Source organism: Centruroides vittatus, unplaced genomic scaffold, assembly GCF_030686945.1.
Source record: "Centruroides vittatus isolate TY-2023 unplaced genomic scaffold, ASM3068694v2 contig_4, whole genome shotgun sequence".
Lineage (NCBI taxonomy): Eukaryota > Metazoa > Arthropoda > Arachnida > Scorpiones > Buthidae > Centruroides > Centruroides vittatus.
Window position 1 is genome coordinate 4,174,118 of NW_027122214.1, and position 25,897 is coordinate 4,200,014.

Consider the following 25,897-nt stretch of genomic DNA (forward strand, 5'->3'; position numbering starts at 1 on the left):
CATGCAATTCTCTTGCTTGACTTTTGGACATTCCAAGTTTGTACACATTTTTAGGAATGTGTTAAATTTCAGGACTACCTGTATTTGTGTTGAATGTCATGTAGTAAGGCAATGTAAAGTTTGAGTTAAATTTGGAATAATAATAATAATTTCTGATACACAATTTAGAGCTGAAAAACAGATTTTCCACATTTTGAATATTCATTTGCAATTTAATACTCACACAGTTCATTTTTATTATATCATTAGGACATTAAACTAATGGATAAATTATCAAATAAATGCTTAAGATCAACCTGATCAATAAAATATATATTTTTTAATTTATAAAATGCAAAAAGAAGTAATATACATAATTTACACACTAAATCATTGTAAGATGGAAGAAATTAGCTGGTAGTGAAAAATACAGATGATTGAGCATTATAAAATTGACACATTGATTTTATTAATCCAATCTATATTTAAATCAGTATATTTAAATGATAATGAAATTAAAAGCATATATCTTTTATTTCTTGAAATAAAATAAAACAAAATTATAAAATAAGTTTATATGATATTCAGGAATTATTCTTACATAAAATTATTTTCTTATTTACAAATTTAGAATGGTGGAATGGAACAAGAACTAGAAGAGTTAAAACTGGAAAAACAGCAGTTAAAACTACGTTGCCAAGAACAACAACGTCAAATAAGAGAACTCTCAGAACGTGTCAGGCTTCTCGAAAGATCCAACAAACAACTGGAATTAGATAATGAAACATTAGCCTTTAAAGTAAATTATAATATTTAAAGTTTTAAATGTCATTATATTGACATTTTATGGCTATTTTTACATTAAATTTTTACATTTAGCTTTCTGAAGCCTTATCTCAGTTTGATGATTTGGAAGATCAACTAAGGAAAGAGAAGACACGAGTTAGAAGTGAGTAGAAAAATAGTAAATAAAACCATGATATTAAAATCACATATAAAAAAATTGGAAAATTTTTTGCAGGAGATTCTTTAGTTAAACAACTTTCAGCTCCTGAAAATCCCAGCAAAGGAGACGGTATATATTCATTCTTAGATAACAGGACTTCTTCAGCTCAACATGTAAATAAAAACTATTGTAAATACATTTCTCTTCTTGAAAATTCTCTTAGTATTTTATTTCTTTATTTTACAGGAATTATCTTTTGTTGAACAAACTAGGAAATTGAAAACTGAATTAACAAAATTACAAGATCAACTTCTGATGACAAGTAATAAATTAGAAGCTGTTACAATGAAATATCAACAAAAAAAGACACGTCACAAAGATAGGGTGAGACAACTTAAGTAAGTAGTTTGAATAATTTTATTAAAATAGATAATTTGGAAATGAAAAGTAAATTTTAACGAATAATACTTTTAAGTAAATTTTTTGTAGTAGTTATTTGAAATAGTTGATTAACATATGCAGCTTACAACACACATTTTTTGATTATGTTTACAGTAGGGCCTTGCCATACATGAGCAATACATTCCAAGATCTCTCTCTCAAGTGGAAATTTGCATAAAATAGTGAACCCCATTAATTATTTAATATTTTTTTATACCAATATACCTATCTCACATTTTTATATAAACAAGGCAAATAAACACTATATTAACAATAAATATTAGCATGATATTGTAAATCATAAAAATTATTCTTAAAAATTTTGGTTTTCTGTCTGTCTCATGCTTGCAAAGTAACTTTAATAAAAGAAATGAGTTATAATAATGCTTTTCCAGAACAAGAATGAATGAGATGCTGAAAAATTTACCTGCACCTTGGGAAATTGCAGATTTAGTCTGCAATTAAGAATTCTTATTTTATATATTTTTTATTGCCAATAGTGCAAACCTGAAATAATAGCAAGTCCACTTAAAGTGGGATCCTGCTGTATACACTTAATTCCTCATTTACACAGTACTCAAATTAGATTTTGGTTTAAAATAGTCAGAAAAATTCAACAGAAATTTAATAAAAAGTTGGAAACTAGCCTTTATTTTTAATATGTTAGTCTCGATTTTATATGGAACCAATCTACTATGCACTGTGTGTATAGTATACTGTAAAACAATAAGCAGTATATTTTTGAAAATAGAGATACATAGTTACTAGGTAATTATATCTTTTTATTCAACATGTTTGGAATGAGATCAGATGAACTAATATAATTAAATTTGGGAGTGACTTCACAATATGCTGATGGCTGTTTTATGCAAAAAAAAGATTTATTGTAAGATATTAAATGAAACAATGGCTAGATTAATATATAACTTTAATAGCTCATGAGTTCTTAATGAAGTTTTAGTGTTAAAATTGAGCAATGCAACTGAGCTGCTCAAGAACACTAATAACAATTTTTTCTTTGCATCCTCTTGTCTCAGTTTGTGTGAATCTATATGTGGAAAAGCCCTTTATGCATTATATAGTAGTATTTTTCCTCTTGTAGTCAAAATTTCAACGAATGTTTTGCAAAATCATATATTTAGTCTGAGAAATTATTTTACTGTTCTCCAAATTTCATTAGTTATTTCATTTTAATTCATATTAATTAGTAGATTTAAATTAGATTTATCTACTTTAAGGTTCATCATTATATTTGATGCAGTGTGTTAATTTAAGAATAAAATTGGAATAAGAAATTGCATATGTAATTTATTGAATTTATTTTAAAGGGACATTATAGAGAGAGAAAGACTTTGTTCAAGAGATAAAATAGAAGAATTAAAACAGGAATTAAAACTTGTACAGCAGATGCTTAATCAAGAACAAGAATGGAAGAAGAAATTAGAGAAAAATTGTCAAAATTTACAGGATGAAAAAAGGCATTTATTAGTAAAGTATGTAGTATATATATATATATGTACACACATACACTACTAACTTAATACATAAAAGTAAATATTTTAAATTAAATTACAGGTTAATAGAAAAAGACGAGGAATTGAAAGAGAGAATCGCATTTTCTTACATAATTCCGGAATGATAAGAAGTCAACATTTCTTTTTTCTCTCATCTTGACAGTATATAATTAACAATTCTATAGGTTCATATCAATTTTATAAACCTATATATTGTACATTGAATTTATATATATACATATTTATCTGTGTGTGACTGTGTATGTATATATGAACTTATAAATATTGTATATACATTCCTGAATTGTTTGAGAAAAGTGAGTCTGAATCTCACTCTAAAATGATCTTTCTCAAACTTTTCTTTGTTTTGGTTCAGTTTTGTGTTTTTATGTATATAAAACAAGAATTTAATTTTAGATTTTTAAAACCATTGGCCAAAGATTTTTTATAATACTCAGAGTATTTTTAGAAGTGATTTGGTGCAGATGAGGATCTCTATCATAGATTTGAATTTTGTTTTTAAATATTTATGCTAGTCTTATTAATTAAACTAGACACACTGTGTTATTTATTGGAATTTACATGGAAAAGTTAGATAATTAGGTTAAAGACAGACACTTGCCAAAAATAGATAAGAAAAGTTCTAACTTAGAACATTTAATTTTTTAATAAAATCCCCATAAACATTCAGGTACTTGGCTCCAATGTTCTGCCAAGTTCTGATTATATGCTGCATAAGCTTATTTGCTGTCACTGCAGTACATGTACCTGATTCTTCACTGCTTGTTGAAAATGTTTGGCCCTCCAGCATTCTTTTTAAAGGCTGAAAAGGTGGTAATTGCTCACTGTCAGATCCAAGCCACATGGTATTTTTTTGGACCTTTAAACACTTGAGTGACTAATGTTCTTTGAGAAATGAAGATACTCAGGAACATGTACTTTGGTAATTTCAACAGCAATCAACAACTGTTATGCAGAATGTTTTCAGAAGCTAGCAGAATCTTGGGACAAGGATCTAAATGTTAATGCTTATTAATAAAATCCCTAAAAATATTTCTAACATTGAGAATTTATTTTGGCGTCTGCGTGTAATATAATTATTGACTTTTTCCTTGTATTATTTGAAATTATTTATTGTGCAATATATCAAAATGACAGTTAATTCCTATATAATTTATATCTTGTATATACTGAGATGACGACAATGTTCTTCCAATGTGATCGTGATATTTTTAGTTTTATATCGGAGATGTTTTTAAATTGCACACTGTTATATTTATCTGGACATGTTATTTTCTCAAGGGTTTTTTTTTTTTTTCAAATGAGTTTATCTGTCCACAATTGAATCTATCAAAGTTCCATTCATCCCATACATTGTAAGATAATTTTTATCTCAATTTTTACATTGAAAGAAAGAAAGAAAGAAAGATTACAATTTGACAAAGCACAATTAATTATTTTTGTTATGTTAGTGCCATTACAGTTTATCATATTGGATGATCTGCAAATTTGCTTCAAATTTTTAAAAAAAATTTTATTAAATACTTTTGTTGGGAAGACAAACCAAAACTTAATTGCCTGTAATTCCGTCCATTACGAAGAACCTATTCTCAATAAAATATTCCAGTTACTTTTTCTTTTCCTATTTTGGATCAAGAAATGAAATGTAAAATAGTTGTTAAGTATTTTAGAAATGATCTCATTGTTTTTATTCTATTAAAAGTTCAAGAATTATTGTATTTAATTAAATTTTTATAAAGTTTTTGTTGTTTTTCAAAAAAAAACTAAAAAAAAATGTGAAATATGTATTTAAAAAAGTATATACATTATATATAGATATACATAATTATTTTTGTTGATTATATTATACTTGTAAACAATTCTACAATGACAATAAATTAGGTTTCATAAAATCTTTAGTGCCTTATTATTCATGAGATTTTAATGAAGTCATTAATGAACCTTATCAATTTTCTAATTAATTAAATTTAGTTGTAATTATAATTAGTTACTTTTGCATCTTATTGATTCACATTGGTAGTAGGTCAGTTTACAATGTACTTTCTACACAATTTTTCAGAAGAGTAAGAAAAATAAGTGCATTAAAATCAAATTTTTTTAAATAACGCCTTCATTGTAATCAAATCTAGTAATAAATACAAAATATAAGAACTTTCCTGTATTCAAGTTAATTTGAAAATCAGATATATGAAGATTTTTATAAAGGGAATATTGTCATCAGTTTATTATGAAAAAAATGACTGAAAATATTTTATTGTTTAACAGTCTTTATGTAAAATTTATTCTAAAATAAACTACTGAAACAATATTACTGTTTAAATAATGTTGCATCTGCATTTGTTTTCTAATCTTTTGTAAGAGTTAGTTTTATTAGAGTTGCTAAAATACTGTTTCATTATAGAATACAGTTCAAAATAATGGATGTTCTCAATACTAAAAATGAGAATTAAAAAAATTCCAAGGGAATGGCAGATGCCATACACAATTCTGAATGTTTTTGCTGGGAAAGTTATGCAACTCCTTATTGGATTTTGTTTTATATAAAAAAGAAAACCTTCAATGTTGTTTTTCACTTACGAGATCATCTTTAATGAGACACTGGCTCTTTACTGTACCATTAACTCAGAAAGGTCAAAAAATCACTGCTCTATTGACATTTTCCTACAACAGACATAGCCTAAATAGCCTTTAAAAAAAGACAATACTGTAATTCTGTTATTGAAACAAATTGTTGTGTAAGGAACATTTTTTAAAATAAGATTGACTTACATTTCAAGTTCATACAAAAGAAAGAAAATGATCATTTCTACATCAATATTTCACATTATTCCAAAAATTTGAACATATTAACATTCATTTACCACAAATTAGTTTTGGGTTTCCTACATTTGATCTTGAACATAAAAGTAAACTTTATTGCTAATTTCTTATAAGACGTTTGCATTGGATTTTGCAACGAATTCGAATTTTAAATCTTTGTTTTCTGAATTTTGAGATTAGTACATAAAAAGCTGGAAAATAATTGAGATTCATTAGATTCCAGTTGTTAATGGTGGCACTCCAATAAAGCAGGATTTAGTTAATTTTATATATTTACCCAAATAGCTATAAAACTTTGCTTTAAAAAAATTCAATACCAATATATAATGAACTGGAGAAACGTATGGTTCCTAAGAATAATAGGTTTTAAAGAACAAGAATCAGATGATGTAGTCTAAGCAATAGACAACAATTTTCTTCCGTATTTGAGAGTACAATTCAGAAGTTCAACTGTAACTTTCAACCCTTCCACCCTTCGAATTTGCGTATTTAACCAAACAAAAATAAAGTAAGTATTAATTGAATTTGTTTTTATAAAATAGTTTTTAAATTGTATTCGAGAAAAATGAGGGAATTCTTTATAGCCCAAGTCAAATGTAAGCTAACTGATTTCACGCGTTTTCTGTGTAAATCAGCAATTTCAATCGCGATACCATTTAGAATTTTTAATTTTATTTTTTCCTTTTCAAGTTTTAGTAAACTTTTACGACGTCACATCCGGAATTACCGAAACGATGATTCAACGAGAATTTCGATGATGTCACCGTCGCACGTTCGCAACAATCGAACAATTGTTTTTAAAACACGATTTTTTTCTTAAAAAACGAAATGTTACGATAATAAAAAAGAGAACAATAAAATTGTTTTCACTCAGAAACTTCCCGTCTTCGTTCAAACGAATATTATTAAGTTATTTGTATTTGTTAGCATCGTCTAAAACCGACGAAGCGTTTGTCTGCCTTAGAACGTGGTTCAGACATTTACACATTTTCCACATGTTTCTGTACATCCTGTTCGAATTTCACGTAATCCCGGGATGCATTAACGACCCTCCGCGTGCAGCAATTTAATTCGCATGGTTTTTCGTGTTGTTTTGTTCTTTAATTAATTAATTTTTTTTAATTAACCACCACATTTATTATTGATTCCTCTCGTGTCCATTTTCAACGTTATACAAGAAGTTTTTCTTGTAATTATACAAAAACTTCTTTCAAAAAGGTCTTTGTTAAGTAATACGAATCAACCTTAAACTATTTTTTGGTTACGGTAATTAGACCTATATTAATTAAATCTAGTCGACACAGTACACACCGAAACACAAAAATATACACACCGTGTTTGTTTAATAGGCAACCGGACAATTAGATAATTGTACTCGTGCACACGTGGGTATTACATTCTTGTATCGTGACACATTCGAAACGTGTTTCCGATCGAAATATACAGGAAAATTTCTTTGTTCTACACTTATTCAGAGAGAAATATCATATTTGGATGCTGACAAATTCCCATTCTTTCCGCCCGGTGGATAGTTTTAGGGATTAAAAGTATCCGTGAAGAAATTCCTCGGGCAACTTCTTTTCGCGCATACAAATAAAGATTGGAAGAATTTCGTCGATTAAGAGTGGGAAAATCCGATCGATAAGTGCAAAAAATAAGTTTTTTTTCGCCGTTTATAAGCGACGAAGATGCGTGAAATTTTTATAGGTTTACCATTATATTTACTTAAATTTCGTATTTTATTTTAAATCGATTTCTTGGTTTTTTTTACGGTATTCGAGCAGAAATATTAAATATATTTTTGCAAATTATTTAGCAGTAATGTTTTTCCACTGTTAAGCACGGATGCCAAATGACGAATTTTAAATAACGAAGTCGGTAAAGACTTTGTAATTATTCGTAAAACTTTTGTTTGAATCCGACACGAAAACGCTCTTAGACCTGGAACGAAAGTTCGAGAGCGTTTACGTGTTGCTTTAAACGGAAAAGTCGACAGTAAACTATGGTTAAAGGCTAAAAAATAACCTACATTCCTTAGACATTACATAAAAAAAACAAACGGAATTAAGTTTCAATAAAAAAAATTCAACAGAGATTTTACACAATACATAAATAACGTAAATCGTATTAATCGTTCGTTTTGTATGCGCACATTTTACATAATTATCGATGAAATATCCGGTCGTTTACTCGATCGAATCCTGGATTTAAGTGTAAAATATCCCGAAGAAGAATGAATTCGGAAGCTCTTAACACGCTAAGCATTGGTTCTGCGATCAAAAGTCCCCTTCAATCTGTCTCCAATTATTTTTTTCGTTCACCTTTCTTCAGTAAGTACTATACTTCCCTTCCGTTGTCTCTATGCAGTTCTTCCATCCTCTCCTTGGCTTATACGTTTCTCCTTTTGATTTTCTGCCTCCATCATCCTCTTATCCACATACTGTAATTGCGCTTCCAATCATTCTTCATAATATGGCCATACCATTGCAGTTTCTTGAAGCTTGCAGATGATGAAATCGTATTTATCTGGCTTTCTACCTTCTCATTATTTGGATAACAATGCGGTCCTGCTGAAATAAATCAGGAGTTTAGTTCTTATTTCTTTCCGTACATCCTTTTAGCAAGACAGACAAACGGACGGTCTCTTTGGCATATAGATACGAACGTTTCATTCTTTCTAAAATGGATAAAATAAACTGTAGACGGTAGAAAGTTATTCGAGAGATTTTATTGGAAAAATGTAAGTTATTTTTGGATTTATTCGATATTATATGAGCATTTCGTGGGATGTGTTCATTAAAAAATATATCGTTATTTTAAACAAATAAAATATATTTAAAATAAATACAATGTTAAAGAATAAGAACAATAAATTTATTGTTTTTTTAGAAAGGCTATTTTATATAAATTGACATTTATGCACCTTTTTTTTATCAACGATTTATGTCGGAGTTCATTGACATTTGCAATCAAAGGAAAAGGAGTGTCAAAAGGTGAATTATTTTCCTTGTAAGCTTAGTAAATTTAAAAAGAAAAAAAAAATATGACGATTATTTGAATGTCTCTCTAGAAATTGGCTCCCTTGCGAAGTGATTTTTGATAATAACTCTTCAGAAGGCTCCGATCTCTTTAGTAAAAGAATTCTTCACGTTATCCATGAAAATGTTAATTAACTGTAAAGTCCTTATACCTAACGAAAAGACCACATGATTCATAAGATAGATCCATGAAAAAAACTCTGAATTTCTTTGCACGAGTCTCTTCCAAATGACTCTATATTATAGTATTTCACTTCTTCAAATACCATATTATGATACAATACCACTGGAACACCACGATATAAAGCCATTGAAATAACTTCGTGGATCTTGTATGGATCTCTCGAACAAGATCCTTTACATTGGAAAATTAGATTGAGCCATTTCAAAGATTCAATTCTAATTTACAAGTAGAATGGCAACGAATTGAGATAAAAAAAAAAAAAATTAAGATATTTTCGAAAATAATTAAATGAGGACAGACACACAGCTGCACTTGATACGTCTGTAACTCCTGATGAATAGAGAAGTGAATGGAGACTTTCGAGTGATTTTTTTTAAAACTCGCTCTTTCACTCGAAATTAGAAAAAGTTGAAGAGCACGTTGGGAAGTCTGTACGTTACAAAAATTCGAAAATTATATTAGAAAGATCATTCTGGAATTTTCTTCGAGTGAAAACAGTTACAGTTAGAATCATTTGTTGGTTCTATTCTCTAAAAATTATTTAAGACAAGTTTTTACACGTTATTTAAGTTAAAAGATCTAAAAATTTCTTTAATGAAAAAGTATCGAATTAATATAACTTTCTATATATGTATATATATTATAAAACTGTTTTAAAACTTATCACAAAATTTTTTTTGAAAAGTTGAAAATCGATGTCGAATGGAATGATATTTCTTTACAGAAATTTTCGGGTGTTTTTACTCGAATTTAAAAAAGAATTTTTGTATTAAGAATCTAAAACTATTTTTAATAATATTTTAGGAGAATTTTAGAATCTGTATATAAGCGATTTTCTATCGATTCGAATATTTAGAGAGTAATGAAATTGTAAGTTTTCAAACCGTAGATCGCGATCTAAAATTGATTTCTAAGGAATTGCGATTTTATCAAATTCTACTCAAACTAAAAAAGAAATAATGAAGATTCGAAGTAGGAAAATTCCAAAAAGAATTGAATTTTTAATTATTAGTCGATTTTTTTTAATAAAATACATTTAAAAGTAAATATACAATAAAAAACGTGATACGACTCTTACGTGACATTTTCCATAAAGTCCATCCAGCGAAGAGCATCTCGGCGGTAATCAAAAATCTTAACAGCTTCCGTTTCCGGTTTCACATCTTTCGAAGAGCTACGGGTGTCTTCTGCCGAAAATTATTTCTTAAAATCTTTCTTTTTACATATTTTTTAATATTCAATTTAATACTTTATACAAATGCGTATTAACGTCTCTAAAAATATTTTTGGCCATTTATTCCGGTTTATTATTGTATATTAAAGGGAAAAATTCGGACATTTCACACAAAATAATGTATAATAATTACATTTATTGCTATAAACCTGCCATTTTCCCCGTATACAGTTTGAATTTTGTTATTTTATTATCTGGTAGTACGAAGAAAAAAATTTAAATCTTAAATCCCGGAACAGGAGACGATATAATTGTCGTTTTTTAAGAAAAAACATACGTCACAGTATATTGTTCGTGTACTGTACACTATAGCACATTACGTATTTAGGTGAAAAAGTAGGTTACGTTGTTTGTTTTCGAAATGTAGCGAGGGGTATTTCGGAGAAATTTTGCTCCCTTTGTTCAGTTTAATCGCATTTACCACAAAGTCGGCTCGATCAACACATTTTTCATGAAATCAAATTAAACAACGAACCAGTGCCGTAACTAGGCAGGTGGAACAGGTGCATTCGCACAGGGCCCACTTGGAAGGGGGGCCCAAAATGCATGTATTTTGTTTTATTATTTTCCCAAATCTAATTAATTAAGGGGCCTAAATGCAAATTCTTGCACAGGGCACAGGAATGGCTAGTTACGGCACTGCAACGAACCCAATCTCCGTGTTTTGAAGACTTTGGGTCGAAGTAAGTACGTTCAAAAAACCTAGATCGGTTCTCAACTTCTCGAGACAAGGAGCAAGCTTTCACTTTGCTTCTTGCCTGGCTGATTTATTCCTGTCATCGAGTAGTTAATACGTGTACCGAAATGCCTCTTCGGATCACAATGGCAGACAAAGAAGAGACGTCTATTTACACGAACAGTTAATCAAATAAAGATATAGTTAACGCAATTCATTTTCATTTCTTAAAAATTATTCTAATCAAGTGTTTTTTATTTACTTAAAAATTAGTCGAATATTTCGAAAAATATAAGCAACTACTACAGTAATCAGTTCAGAAATTAGCAACTCCCATCAATTTTCTAAATACATTCTAAAAGTTTTGATGATAGTCCATTGAAGACTCCTCTTCTATTTTGGTCTAACGCTGAGGACATTCAAAGGATAATTACCATACCGTTCATACAAATTTGATACTAGGAATATTATTAATTTAGTATTGTTTCTCTTCGCAATAGATGATTATAAATGTCATTTGGTTCTTCACAAAATAAATGTTTGTTCATTAAATACACTAACTACCGAGGAAATTCTCGGCATTTCATTTTGAATGCTGTACTGTACAGTACATTCACAGCTAAAGTTCGAGATAAATCAGCCTGAACAGAGTGTGAAACATCCTTTTCTGGAAGAATTCACTAGAATCTGTTTCAAGAAAGGCAATAAACTCTTAAAGGAATAATGACAGACATCACCCGAACTCATAAAAGGCAAACTATATTGAAATTTGCTTCGGGAATGTGCAATATTCCGTTTAAAACTGAATTCACCTTTCGCGAGCGCCATGTTTTAAGGGGTTTTTTTTTTTTTAATTATCTTTTCTGAAACGAATTAAAGTGGTTACACAATAGCTCCTGTCGAGGAGAGTAAGACTCGCTCCCCTCACTATTACATACTTTCTATAAGTATACATTACACGTAAAATATTGTGAGAGATTCAAGTATAGATATTTAAATATTTATAAAAATTCCAACACTCGACAATTGTTCACTAATTTTCTTTTATAATTTATCGTGATATTGCAGTTTGACCTTGATCTCTAGTTTTTCTACTTCATTTCTCTATATTTAGTTCATACATTTGTATTGTTGTTTTTGTAGAACACATGCAACACGGTCAGTTATTTCGTTTTTCACAGAAATAACACGAAATTTTGTCTACAAAAAATGTATTTTTTTGTTGATTTTTATAGAAAATGATTCGTATCCTTTATTACATTTCATCTCTCGGCATACGACATAAATCAGAGATCAAAATTCTTCATTTTAATAAAAAGCGGGGTAAGATGACGAATGCGTTATATACTTGTAAAATTGGATTTATTGAGGGAATTCACGTGTTCGCGACACACCAATATTGTAACTATGAGTTTATTTTCAGCATTATATCGCATAGAAGCTGCAAATATACAAAATATAGTCCCTGTTTCTAGTAGACTTTGATAAATTTAGACTATAATAATGAATTTTCAGGATACTTAAGTATATTTTTAGCATATTTGTCTTCCTAGTAAAATTAGGACCTTTTTTTTAGAGACACTTTCCAACTCCTTCGTGCAGAAATAATGTTATTCGAGTAGGGCATTTTGAAAAAAGGATGTATAAAAGTCCTTCTACGGCTATTATACAGGCACATTTAATCTATAAAAACTCATTTTCAACGTAAATAAGCTAAAAATATTCTCAAGTATCCCGAAAACGCATTTTTATAGTCTAAATTTGTCTGTCTAGTAGCTATAGAAGGGCTTATTTAAATCTTTTTTTTCCAAAATGCAACTTTAATAACATTACTTCTACACGAAAGAGTTGGAAAAATCACTTGTAATGCCGTTATATTCGAACTTAAAATATCTTCTCCTTCTAAAAAATTTACTTTATCAATTAGGGGTATTAAATATCGAATGAGAAATATATATATTGTTAAACAGATTAAACATAGTTAAAATTTTCGGAACTCGCGCCCAGTTTAATGGACCATTCAGTCGAAAATTTCAACTTACGCTTCACTAAATTTATCAATAAAATTTCTATATTTTAATATCGACGGTTTTCTTTCACATTTAAATTACTTTCGTGTTTATTTTCAGAGGGGGGAAAAACTTTTTTAAACGAGAAAGAAACTAACTCCCGAGCATTCGACCAATAATAATACCGGTAATATAAAAAAAAAACCACACAAAAATGTAAACGAAAATGCAGAATTCAGTTTAAAATTGACTTTCTCCGATTACATCTGATACCGATCGATAAATCCGGTTCTTTTTCCCCCTTCAAAAATTACAAAAATCTCCAAAAAAAAAAAAAAATGATTTACTGCTTAATATAATACTATTTTTATAAAGATTATTTCGTATGAAATTCTCAAGAAAGATTGCTTTTTTTTTATCCGCAATTTTCTAGTTATTTAACTCCAATTTTTCAAAGTTAAAGAAAATTAAAAATTTCTTCTCCACACGCGACACTTAAAATTTAAAATAAATCAAATATAATGCGAGATCCGCTTCGTAAAAACATTTTTAAAAAAGACTAAAGAACGAAGCAAAATCATTAAATCGATGTAATAATTATCCTTTCAACCTACGAGTTGGTGGATAATGTGTTACTACGCTCTTACATAACTATGTTATACACAATTACAGACTTCTAAACACCTCATAGAACTTACGATCCTATTTAATAAACCCCAGTTTCTATGTATACATATGGTAATTCGTGTAAGTTGACTATAAAAATGACTTTTTTCGAAGTTTCTATGAGAAGTCTACGCTATACAAGTCTATGTAATATCTATGTAGTATCGTACACAATCCATTTACGTACAATTCTCGTACGCACGAATATAATAAGTCACGTGAATCATCTCGTGATTTAAATCCATTCGTGCGTCGAAATAACACACGAAAATGGCGGAAATTTCAGTATATATTCATCCGAACGTCATATAATATTTAATTATATATGAAAATAATAGCGTAGAAAATAATATAATTTTAAAAAATTAGGACTTAAGTACAGCAATCGAACACGACGATAAAGAATAACTCTTGTCTCGTCTAGTTCTGGATAAATTTGTCATCTTATATATTGTTATTGTTCAGCATCCGTCTTGTCAATGATTGGAAAAATTGATTGGACAATATTACTTTTATTGTTTATAAAAAAAGCCACGTTTATTTACGCATAATATTAAAAAAACGCAGAGTTTATAGTCTAATTATTAAAGAAAAAATTTAAATATATTCATTTTACATTTTATGGCTTTTTTCGACGGTAGAAACATCGACTAAAACACCCACACAAATTTCTGAAACGGGTATTCAAGTAATGGAACAATAAAAAGTAATTGAAACGATCGCCAGTATCCACGAAAGAATAGAAGTAAACGGATATTCAATTGAGTAGAATGAATATTTTTTTCAAGAGTATTTACGAATTTTCTTCAAAATGCTTCGTTTCATCGCGGTTTTAAGCACGCTTCTTACAATTTTTTTTAATTTTTTAAATTTGTTTTTCACAGCATCCATTCAAAATATTAAAAAAGAAATAAACAAACACGTAATGAGACAACGTCGTGTGTTTTTTTAGTGTTTTTGTGTATGATTTTTCAATAACCGGTTGCGTAGCGTGATAAATAAAACACGCGTAATTACTCGCCAGCGACGAAAGAAATTCTCTTTTTATTATAAATCCTGTAGTTTTATTTTTAAAAATAATTAAATATTGTTTAATTGCGATTAAAATCTCGCTAAAAGTATTAATTTTCGTCCATCAGACGATCGTTTTTAAGCTCCGAACCCCTAAATTGCGGCCGAAAAATTCAAGATGAAAATGAAAGATTTAATTGTCGTCCTTCACGTTGTGGTGTAGAAAAGATTTAGCGTTTCGAATTAGGTGAAAAGAAGAAAACCAAGTTCGATATGACTCGGTTGTAAGACGAATAAAAATCGAGTAGCTCGACGACTCCCGATCAAAACCGCAAGTCGAAAGGGAGGTGACGTCAATCGTTGACATCACTTCCTGTGGAACGACGGCAACCGCGCTGCACGCGCTTCTTCGAAGCTTCATCACACCAAGAAACAAACCGGACAAGATGACTTTGCTTATTCTTGTAAGTGTCTTTCTTTACGTCTTATTTGTGTGTTAAATTGGAAACAATTTGAGTATTTTTTTTTTCTCGTATAAAAGGCAGGGATTTTGGTTTAGGGTGAAGTGGAACGGTAATTACAGAAAAGTGATTACAAAACGGGGATTCGAGATGGAAATAGTAATTAAATGTTCTCCAGATTGTCGCGAAATAAGGGAATTTAGGTTTGTAGTTGCTTAGAAAAATTCTTTATGTATAAAACAAAAGGAGGAGAAAGACGTAAAATACAGAAATCAGGTGTTTTGTTTATGATATTTACGTCTAGATGAAGTGATTGGACTCTAGTTTATTGGATAATTTTGTTGATTTATGGAAGAGTGATGGAGTGGAATAGCGGATATCCTGTAAGAGTTATTCGAAGATCCACTCTCGGGCTTCTCTAAACGTTTCGAGTTAAAAGCAACCTTGACAGAGTCGGAAGCCCAAAATACCGGGGAAGAATTTCATTAAGGTTGATTGATCAGCCGACACGAGGTTTCATTTCCGTTTTGCCTTTTCTAAATTCGTTCGAATCCCGTCTGTCAAAACGCTTTAGAAAAATCGCCACTCTTTATTGTCTTTCGCTTATTTTCTAGGGAATAGGAATTGCATGGGCGATGTGGAATCGACACTCTTCCGTACGAAATGTGCCAAACACGCGCATCCGTATCATTGAATCATACCAAAATGAATGCCTACCGAGAAATGTGAATTATTTGCCGTTCTCTACCGCCGACATTTTGACAAAAACACGATAAACTATCCGGGTTTTTTTTTTTTAGATAAAAGTTAACTTTAGATTATCTTAATTTTGCTTTTTGTTTTTTCTATCGTACTTTTCCGATTTGTCTTAATAGTTTTCTGTACCTAAAAGACACTAAAAACGTGCCATTTTTGTGTTTTTATCTTATATATTCGCTTCTTGTGGGTTGTTTTGTGTGTGTTTTTTGGTATTGTAGAGGATTTAATACTGTTTTTTATAATATATCCACTGCTTTGACACTCTTCTTTGCTACTTTTATTCTATGTCTTATTTATTTATTTAATTTTTACAATTGGAAATGTCATGTATGACGTAAGATTTTCACCCCCTATTGCTTTTCGAACATTTTTCCCGTTTTTAATGTCACATTTTTTGAGTTATTTTTACATTTTTTATGACTTATTTATTAATTTTACATTATTTATATCATTCTATAACACTCCTGTATATTTTTATAGATGATATATATAGCTATTTTGCTTATAACTCAGCTTTTGGTTAGATTGTCCAAATACGATAACTTGGAGACGTTTTAACAAAATAACACCGAGAAACAGGAAATGCCTATAAAACGGCAGAAGTGACAAGAAAACGGCGATAAAAAGATACACGGGGAATTAAGTACTGTCAGAGAGATCATTCAATAAGTAAACGTATTAAATTTCTCTATAAACTTATATAGAATGGACGGGGATGTGATGAAAATCAAGTGACAGGGTTTCTGTTTCTTATCCGAATGCTCGGATTTCACTCAGAAAGAAGATTCTGACGAATTCTGGAGCTAAAAGATTGACTCAAGCTAAAGAACAGGAGAATAAAGTATTTATTGATAATTCTTTTTAGATTTCTAAGATCCATTTTTAAACTCAAAAATAGCCTTTTTGTTAATTAAATTAGACTATTTGTGTCGAATCAAATGAGTTTATTGAAGGGTTAATTTGGTATTTTTTTAAGTTATTAAAAATATTTAAATGTCTAAGATCAAAATAAACTTGTACTTAATTATAATTTAATACGTTTTAACTTACTAACTCTAATTTTCTTAAATTATTTTAGGAATTTTTGTTTTAGAAATTGAACGGGAATCTTTTGTTTTGGCGCTATTTAATTTAAACTATTAATTTGAAATTAATTGCACCAATTAATTTAAAAGAAAGTTTTCGATAGAATATCTGTGTCATGCGACGATAGATATTTTTCTAAAAAATCAGAAATTTATCATTACTTTTAGAGATTTTTAAAGGACCAGATGGCATCGTAATTACATTTTAATGCATTATTATGAATTGAAAACGCATTTATTTGATAATATATTTTAAAATTTGACCTAAATCCATAAATATTCAAGTTACTTGATGATTTATAGAATTTTAAAGCGAGAGGTCAGGTTTTTTTTAAAAAATTATTTAACAACTCACATAACTTTTAACTGTCTGAAATGATTAAGTATCGTAATTTATTTTTTTTAATTTAAAAAAATATTTGTTACAGAAATTACAATGTATTGATTTTTATTAAAATAAACTCTAAAAATAAAAAAACAGAGCAAAAGAAGGACTTCTTATATCTTCTAAATTAGGGGCATTTTAAGTGTGATCTAATTATCACACGACAACACAAAATGTGGCATGTTTGTTCATCGTATAAACATCATTTTCTATGTAGAAATACGAAACTAATATGTAAATGTACGAAAACAATATCTTCCACATGTACCATATGTTATAGAGAAAGCAAAAATTTTATCTCGAGTTAGTTTAATGGTTTTGTGGGATGCAAAACGAGGACGATCTGCCGAGGTGGTATGCCTTCCGGCGAGATTTTCTACGGTAAATTGGCCCCTATTTAGGTGTTATACACGTGCAGAAAGCCCAGAAATATCACGTGGAATCGGGCGGTCGGGCGCCCAACTGAGAAAAATAACTATTAAACTACTCGGTACCGTTATCCATTCTACCATTACTGGGCATCTCGAGTTGAATATAAGCAAAATTTGTCAAAATTATTATTGTTTTTCAATATTCTAAAGAATTTACACGAAAATAATGAGTCGAGAAACTCCCGTAGGTGGAATAATCGTCATGCATCGATGGCTGAGGATATTTTCCATCGCGTTCATTCTTCCTCTTCTACCAATGATGGCAACGAAGGCATCAATCCAATGGCCACTGCAAAGAATGAGCAATTATTCTGGTGACATTATGCTGGGAGCTCTCTTCCCCATTCACGAAAGAAATGCTAAATTCGAGTGTGGTAAACTACAAGTAAGTAAGGTTTATCTTCGGATCCTACAATTACATTTCGACCTTTGAACTTGTCTGGATCGTTCCAGGACGAAGGACTACAACAACTGGAGGCTCTCGTCTTTACCTTGAACAAAATTAATTCCGATCCGGAACTACTACCGGGAATCAAACTGGGCATTCTAGCATTGGACAGTTGCGATAGCACCGCTTATGCCCTAGAACAGAGTTTAGATTTCATAAAGGGTTTTATCGCGCGAAGGAATGCCCACGACGAACAGCAATTTACGTGTAGTGACGGTTCAGTTCCACAATATCGTGAAGGTATGTTCGATAGAGTCGTTGGAGTGATAGGAGGTCAATCTAGCGCGGTTTCCATCCAATTAGCCAACATGTTGAGGTTGTTTAACGTGCCTCAGGTGAGCGATTTCAAACATACTTGGAGTGTCGGTTATTTTTAAAAATTTTATTAAAACGAAGATTGTTTGCTTTGTTAAAGGTCAGTTATCAATCTACCAGTCCAACCTTGAGTAACAAAGAAAAGTTTGAATATTTTTTCCGAACTGTGCCTTCCGATGTTAATCAAGCTCAAGCCATTTTGGATATCCTCAGGTAAATAGGCAAACGTTGAAGCAGAGCTTCGAACGATACAACGATACAATTTTATATAGTTTCATATAAAACAAAACAATTTTGCAGATGTGGTAAAATATACTTGAGTGTACTCATAAATACGATGTAAGAATATGATCATAATTTTCCATAAATTAACCATAATCAATATAATTCACTACCTTCAATCAATACATTTCATAGATCAATAATTTCCTATTTTTTTTAACGTTACTCAGGACTTTCAGATGGACTTACGTATCCGTTGTCTATTCGGACACCGATTACGGAAACAAAGGATACGAAAAGTTGCAAGATCTGGCTCTGGAGTATAACATTTGCTTTTCGAGTCCACAAAGCATCAATGTAGACCATTTTTCTGATGCAGATTACGATACTGTCGTCAAAAATTTGATGCACAAGACAAATGCCAGAGGTGAGTTAAAGGTGGTAGAAGTAGACATCAAAATCATACACGAGATAAGTTGTTATACATCTCTTCTATATTAAACAAAGAGTTAAAGAGGAAACAAAACTTAGACAATGAATGTGATATTGAAAGTTTTCCTTTTTCTACCTTCAATATCAAGAGTAATGTTTTAAGTGTTATTTTATTATAAGCGAATTATAATTTTCAAGTGGTCAAAATATACTTTTTCTACAGAACATAAGCGAGTCAATGACACAGCCCGTTTCATTTGAATGGACTATGTCATTGGTTTGCTTATCTAGCTGTATTACAGCCGCTTTACCAGATAATATGCCCAATAACAAAATATAAACGATATAATTAGTTGGTATCCATACCGTTTAGTTGTCAATTATGCATCGGTATAGGATATACTTTTCTAAAAAACTTTGACCAATTCAAAATTTAGAAAAGTCCTTTTTTCTTAATATGTTTTGAAGCGATTAAACACTAATTCGAGTGTTTCTCTTGCAGTTGTGGTGGTTTTTGCCGACAAACAGACAGCTCGTAATTTAATGGCCGCAGCTAAGAGGAAGAATGCGATTACTCGATTCGTGTGGATAGGAAGCGATGCTTGGGGAGGTCGAAAATCTGTAGTAGAAAATCACGAAGCGGTAGTAGAAGGCGCTATTACGGTATCTCCTCTTCTTCATCCCTTATCTGGCTTCGACGACTATTTCAAGAAACTCAGTCCAGAAACAAATCACCATAATCCGTGGTTTTCCGAATTTTGGGAGGAATTTTTTCATTGTAAAGTATCCGGATCGCCTCACACTCCCTACAATACCAATTATCCTCATTGGTGTTCGCCCACTAAAGATATTTCTCAAGATACCCGTTACAAACAAGCTCCCGCCTTACACTTCGTCAGAGATGCAGCCTATGCCTTTGCGCACGCCCTCAAGGATATGCACAAAGTAAAGTGTAAAGGAATTCCCGGACTTTGTGCCAACATGTCCCACATTAACGGAGAAGATCTGAAGCAATATTTGCAACAAGTCTCTTTTAATGGTGAGTGTTTGTGATTTCTTTGTTACGACACAAATAATAGGGGCTCCCCCAAACAACCATATTTCTTAACTTTCAATAATTCGTGTCTCGAATCCGCGATTTCAATAATAACGATGAAGAATGGAGAGTTAATCATTTTTATTTTCTTATTACGTAAAAGATATTTTGAACACATTAAAAATATTTTTAATGAGAAATAACGAGTAGTAACATCAGGAGAAATGCAAAAATTTCGGTTTCCGAAATGCAATATAGGAGAGATGCCCGCAGGAAAACACTAAAGTAGTAAACAAATTGATTCGTGGTCAAGGACAACGAAATGAAATTTTCACTAGAACAGTTAGAAAAACTCGTACAGAAAAACAAGAGACGTGCAAAAAATATTTCCGGTGTCATAAATCCTATAGATAAGTTATACACAGGATCACACTTTAATTAATTTTTAATGTTTCAGTATAAAAGTAACTTCCCTTTAGTTCCTACGTGTAATTTTCGTTGGTGTGATCCAAAATTATTTGAACAATACGAGTATGGCATTGACGAAATATTCGATCTTTTACAGACGAAAGTGGCAAAAAGTTCCGATTTCTTCCGAGTGGAGATGCGCCTCCCAGATACAGCATCATCAATTATCAGAAATTACTCAACGGAAGCTTTTCTTGGAGGTCCGTGGGAACTTATTTGCGTAAGTAGTGATTGATCACGTAACATTTCTTTCTTATAAAACTATGTTAACTCTTGTATAAAACTTATTAAATTTTGTTACGAAACTATGTGCACAATTTCAATGTAAAGAAAACGTCAATTTGTAACTGGTAAGAAGCGTCATCAGCAACAGAGAACAGAAAAAAAAAAACCTTGTTCCAACGTAAAAGCGGTTAATGACATTTTATATTGGAATCATTTTGTATTATATTTTTACACTCTTTTTAAACTGAATAGTGAAATTACCTTTTCGATTAAAGTGACATACGTGCATTTGGTGTCTTTTTTTCTTGTGCTATGAAAGTGCTGCACTAAGACATAAAAACCATTGCTGGTCGATACAACGAGTAGTAGCTACAGATCGTTTTGTGTGTCTTGGCCGGGCGGTATTGGGTTGGGGCCCTTGAAGTTTTATAACGTACAAAGTTCAAAAGCCTTTTTTTGGTAATTCACAGTGACTTTGTCATAGGTTCGTCAAACAATTCGTTCCCTTCACTAAGTAAATACACTGATTCCTGCAAATGAGCATTTTTACATCCCAGCCAAGATTTGTGAAACGAGCTGTACTCAGTTTAGTATCCTATATTTTATAGTTGCATCATAAACCGAAGAAATACACACCACACAGCAATTATAGTTCAAGGACAAATTTACGTGAAAAGGAGGACAAATCACTTGACAATAAAGATTAAATCAAGTAAAATAGTCCGAATCTATTGCATAATAAACTAGTTAACATCGTTCATTTTTATGAAATTACTATTTAATATTGTTAATTCTCTTCATAATTCTTTGTTTTAAATATATTTAACCCAAATTTTAAATCAGGATTTTGTTTACGTATTAAAGTAGGTGACGATGGAGAAGCTAAATTAGACTTGGACATCAATGCCATGAGGTTCAAATTTCAAGAGCCATCGTTTCCCAGATCGTATTGTAGCGAACCGTGTCGTATCGGACAAGCTAAATTACAGTTGGAAGGAGACACTTGTTGTTGGCTCTGCACCAATTGCTCCCAATACCAATATTTACCGGATGAGTATCATTGCAAAGATTGCCCTTTGGGAACTCTACCGAGTTTCACCAAGACCACTTGCATACCAATACCGGAAGCTTATTTAAATTATACGAGTCCGTGGGCAGTGGGAACCATGGCATTTGCAGGAATGGGCATACTGTTAACCGCGTTTGTCACCTTAGTATTTTGGGCTTACAGCAATACTCCCATTATTAAAGCATCGGGAAGAGAACTGAGTTACCTTCTACTAACCGGAATATTCTTGTCATTTGGTATGACCTTCATCATCGTTGCCAAACCATCGGCTTTTACGTGTGGACTTACTAGATTCTTTTTAGGATTCTGTTACACGTTATGTTACGCAGCTATTGTTACAAAGACTAATCGCATCGCTCGGATATTTAACCAGAGAAGACGAAGACCGTGTCAGAAAACTCGTTACACTAGTCCACAGTCGCAACTCATCATAACGGCAGTTCTCGTGTCTATAGAAGTCATCATCAACACCATTTGGTTACTTTACGACAGGCCGGCAGTTACTCGAATACATCCATCTCGAGAAGCCAATTTATTGATCTGTTTAGGATCCGATACACCCTCGTATCTAGTTGGACTTATTTATCCATTCGTACTCATCGGCTTCTGTACCGTATACGCTTTCAAAACCAGAAAATGTCCGGACGGTTTTAACGAAGCTAGATATTTGACATTCACGAATTACACCACTTGTGTCATCTGGTTGGCTTTTCTTCCTCTTTTCGTCTTGAGCACCAGTAACGCAATACGTGTGGTAACTTTAAGTTTTCTTCTGAGTTTAAGTGGGGCCGTACAACTGTCCTGCCTCTTCATGCCGAAAGTATACATCGCTCTATTGAAGCCGGAGAAAAATACCAAAGAAAGTGTCATGTGTCATCATAATCGAAATTCCAACTTGGCACAAACGTCGTCGTCTCTGGGACCTTCTACTCCTTCTATACTCATTAATGGAGGTGAGTACAACTTAAACTTTATTTTACTCCATTTTAAAATAGACTAAAAAGACTCACTGATCAAAAGTGATCAAGTTAAATACGAAACACGTTTTATGTTGTTGCTTACAAGCCTGTGTTGTACAGTACATAAATATTAGAGTTATGGCCTGATGGGGAAGATCCGTTCGCAAGTATTCATTGGCGCTATATCGAGGTTGTAGGTTACTTTACAAGTGTACCGAACATCTTGTTTAAGCGGCTAAAGTTTTAAATTTTCCGATAAGAGATCGATTAAACTGGTCATTCTCGTGTAATTTTTTATTATTATTAATTTAATTAATGGTTTAAAAAAACTTGTACATTTTAAATATATTACGAAATTTTAAATCTTTTATGATAGGATGAATAGAATTCCGAAACAATGTTTTAAATTACTTGCACTTCAATTGTTGCGAGCGAGTAGGAAAATGAAATTTAGACGACGACGACGACGACAAGGACAATCGACACACTAATACTCAATGTCACTCAACTACTCACTAATAATCAGCTTCATTGATGGCTGGCGACACTCGGTAGTCTAAGTGATGCCGATTATCGACATCTTGTCGCGGATAGATACAAATTAAAATTGATTTTTCTCACAGATTGAATAAATCCGTAACAAATAACACTTTCTACGAATACAGAGTTTCTTTTTTTTTCTTTTAAATCCCCTCCCGCACATACACCCAAATCGAATTAAAAATTCGAGAAATTTAAATAATTTTCCATTTATTTTTAGAGATGTCAACATTCTCGGCATTCACAATTGCGAAATTCCTTCTGGATATTCTTAAGTGAAATTTATTAGGACAATTTTCCTCCGAAATCTGTCACATCGAGTCTAATCAAATAATCAATATTAGATTTTTCTAGAACCTTTATTGTAATAAAATTTGAATGTCTTAGACTTTAAAAAATGGATTAAATAAATCAAAAATATTACTAGAAACACGATAAATTCCAGTTTCTAAAGCTATGCCTACATCACTTGTGTTCCGAGGACTTTCGACGGGAGTATTTTTATTTTTTGCGAATTCCTTCGTGTAGTATAATAGAAAAATACGAGTAAAATATTTAAATAAAACTTCCGAAATTCGAATTTCTAAGGCTCTAGATTGAGAAAATGATCATCTTAGGATCTTCCTATTTAAAAAGATTGGGAATCGTTGGTCTGCATCTTCCTAAAAATACATCGCTGGGATTAAACTATTTTTAAAAAACTAACAGAAGTTGGAAGCATCCAAACTGTAGTTAATTTCCCGTGTTTTTGGATGTCGTACGACTTCTTTTCGGAAATTACCATTTCCTTTTCCATTTTGTAAGGCTTTTTCTTCCCATTGAACTACAGGTTGCAAGGAGCATCGACTCAGCAGCTGTTCCTCCGCTACCGGATCGTCGGCTTACAACACACTTCAAGTACCAAATGCGTCACCCTATTTGTCCACGGTACCGAATTTAAGCCTTATTCTAAAGGAGAGCGTCCAGACAAACAGTCTTACCGTGCCCAGTTTGATGCCTTCGACGTTGAAGAGGCATTCCAGTGCAGATATACAAAGCAAAACGTTGTGAGAGCGGTCGTTTTTAACGAATTATTATTAATACGCACAATATTTGGTGATTAAAAGTAAACATTTACTATTATAATTCTTTTTTTTGAGAAGATAAACTGAAAATAAAAACGAAAAACTCGACATTTTGATTTTAAATAAATTTTTTTTAATTGGAAGTTGAGTTGAAATAGTAGCCCAGTAACAGACAATTCTAAGTTGAAATATGTTATTTCTCGTTTTAAAAAAGTTTATGAGACTTTCATCATTGATACTAATTTGTTAACTTATAAACCATTGTAAAGGTAACTAAAAATTACCATTTTAATAGTTACAATGACGTATTACGGATGATTTAATGGTGTAACTGTGGAGCATTTGCGTACGACATTCGATAAATTGCGATCTGGCAACTGACATTTTTCTTTTATGATCGCATAAACTGGTATTTTTCTTTCATTGTTCCATAAATTTTCCATAAATTTAGCTCCGTAATTTCATAAAATAAAATCCGATTGGATAAAATTTAAATTTACAACACACAACAGTTAAATTCTCGTATATTTGGTGTTTCAATTCGAAAAAGTGGTACAAAATTTTAGTCTTTCTATATAATAATAATTATAAGGATTAGACTTTTAAAACTATTTTAAACAAATTAAAGAATAGTAATGTATTATTTACGTTATTATTTCAATTTTTATATCCGAATATCTCCGGAAAGAAACAAGATTGTCTTCCGATTTTGTCCTATAGGCCTATCAATTCATCTCTTCTACTACTAGATTGATACAGGCACAAATTATAAAATAGTTTCTCTATGTATATATAAATAGTTAAAATATGATAATTATCATCATTTCGAATACGTGAAACCATAAAAATTATATAACAATTTATTAAAAATAGTGTTTTTTAGATGCCTATTTGGTTAATGTTACCTTAGGTAGCCAAGATGGCGGCTCGTCTCTGATTCCAGCAAGGAAACAGTGGGACGCACGTTCTAACCTAACCTAACCTATTCTAATAATTTGGTTGCTAATAATTATGGTATTTTATTAGAATAGGTTAGGTTAGGTTAGAACGTGCGTCCCACTGTTTCCTTGCTGGAATCAGAGACGAGCCGCCATCTTGGCTACCTAAGGTAACATTAACCGTATATTTTAAGAATAACTACATATCCTCCAATGTATTATACAAAATTATCTTTTAATTTTTGTTTTAGTTTTATTAAATGTCAATGGTGATTAAAAAATGTCATTCCAGAAACTTTTTAATATTTTATAAAATCATCAAGATGGAGATAGCGAGAGGTAATCAGGTATTAAATTCTGTGAGATGAGCTTTTTATAGAAAACATTTTTAGATGGAAATCGTTTGTAAAAACAATATAATTTCAGACGTAACTTATAGTCGGATACACACGACTTATCTATCAATAAAAGGTGATTTTCTAACAATCGATATTCCTTGGAAAATAGGAGAAAAAAGAAAT

The 25,897-nt window shown here is 31.1% G+C and overlaps 2 protein-coding genes across 4 annotated transcripts in view; both read left to right on the forward strand.

The window, feature by feature from the left end:
- LOC136976302 (polyamine-modulated factor 1-binding protein 1-like) overlaps nt 1–4,299 on the forward strand; it is a 28,917-nt gene extending 24,618 nt beyond the window's left edge. Inside the window, exons 6-11 of the mRNA XM_067271542.1 lie at nt 611–778; nt 859–928; nt 1,001–1,098; nt 1,172–1,323; nt 2,695–2,859; nt 2,942–4,299. Coding sequence (XP_067127643.1) covers nt 611–778; nt 859–928; nt 1,001–1,098; nt 1,172–1,323; nt 2,695–2,859; nt 2,942–3,005 — 717 coding nt within the window. The 3' untranslated portion in view covers nt 3,006–4,299. The remainder of the gene's footprint in view (nt 1–610; nt 779–858; nt 929–1,000; nt 1,099–1,171; nt 1,324–2,694; nt 2,860–2,941) is intronic.
- A 10,591-nt stretch (nt 4,300–14,890) lies between these two features.
- Nucleotides 14,891–24,870, forward strand: LOC136976303 (metabotropic glutamate receptor 3-like). Of its 3 annotated transcripts, none has more exons than XM_067271543.1 (9): nt 14,891–15,003; nt 17,849–18,045; nt 18,114–18,443; nt 18,524–18,636; nt 18,876–19,072; nt 19,580–20,116; nt 20,679–20,801; nt 21,671–22,828; nt 24,204–24,870. In XM_067271543.1, the coding sequence occupies exons 2-9, from the start codon at nt 17,863–17,865 to the stop codon at nt 24,422–24,424; spliced, it is 2,862 nt and encodes a 953-aa protein (XP_067127644.1). In that variant the 5' UTR covers nt 14,891–15,003; nt 17,849–17,862; the 3' UTR covers nt 24,425–24,870. The 3 variants fall into 3 exon arrangements, with proteins under 3 accessions (XP_067127644.1, XP_067127645.1, XP_067127646.1); XM_067271544.1 differs by having other exon boundaries at nt 21,674–22,828; XM_067271545.1 differs by lacking the exon at nt 24,204–24,870 and adding an exon at nt 23,595–23,708.
- The last annotated feature ends 1,027 nt before the right edge of the window (nt 24,871–25,897 follow it).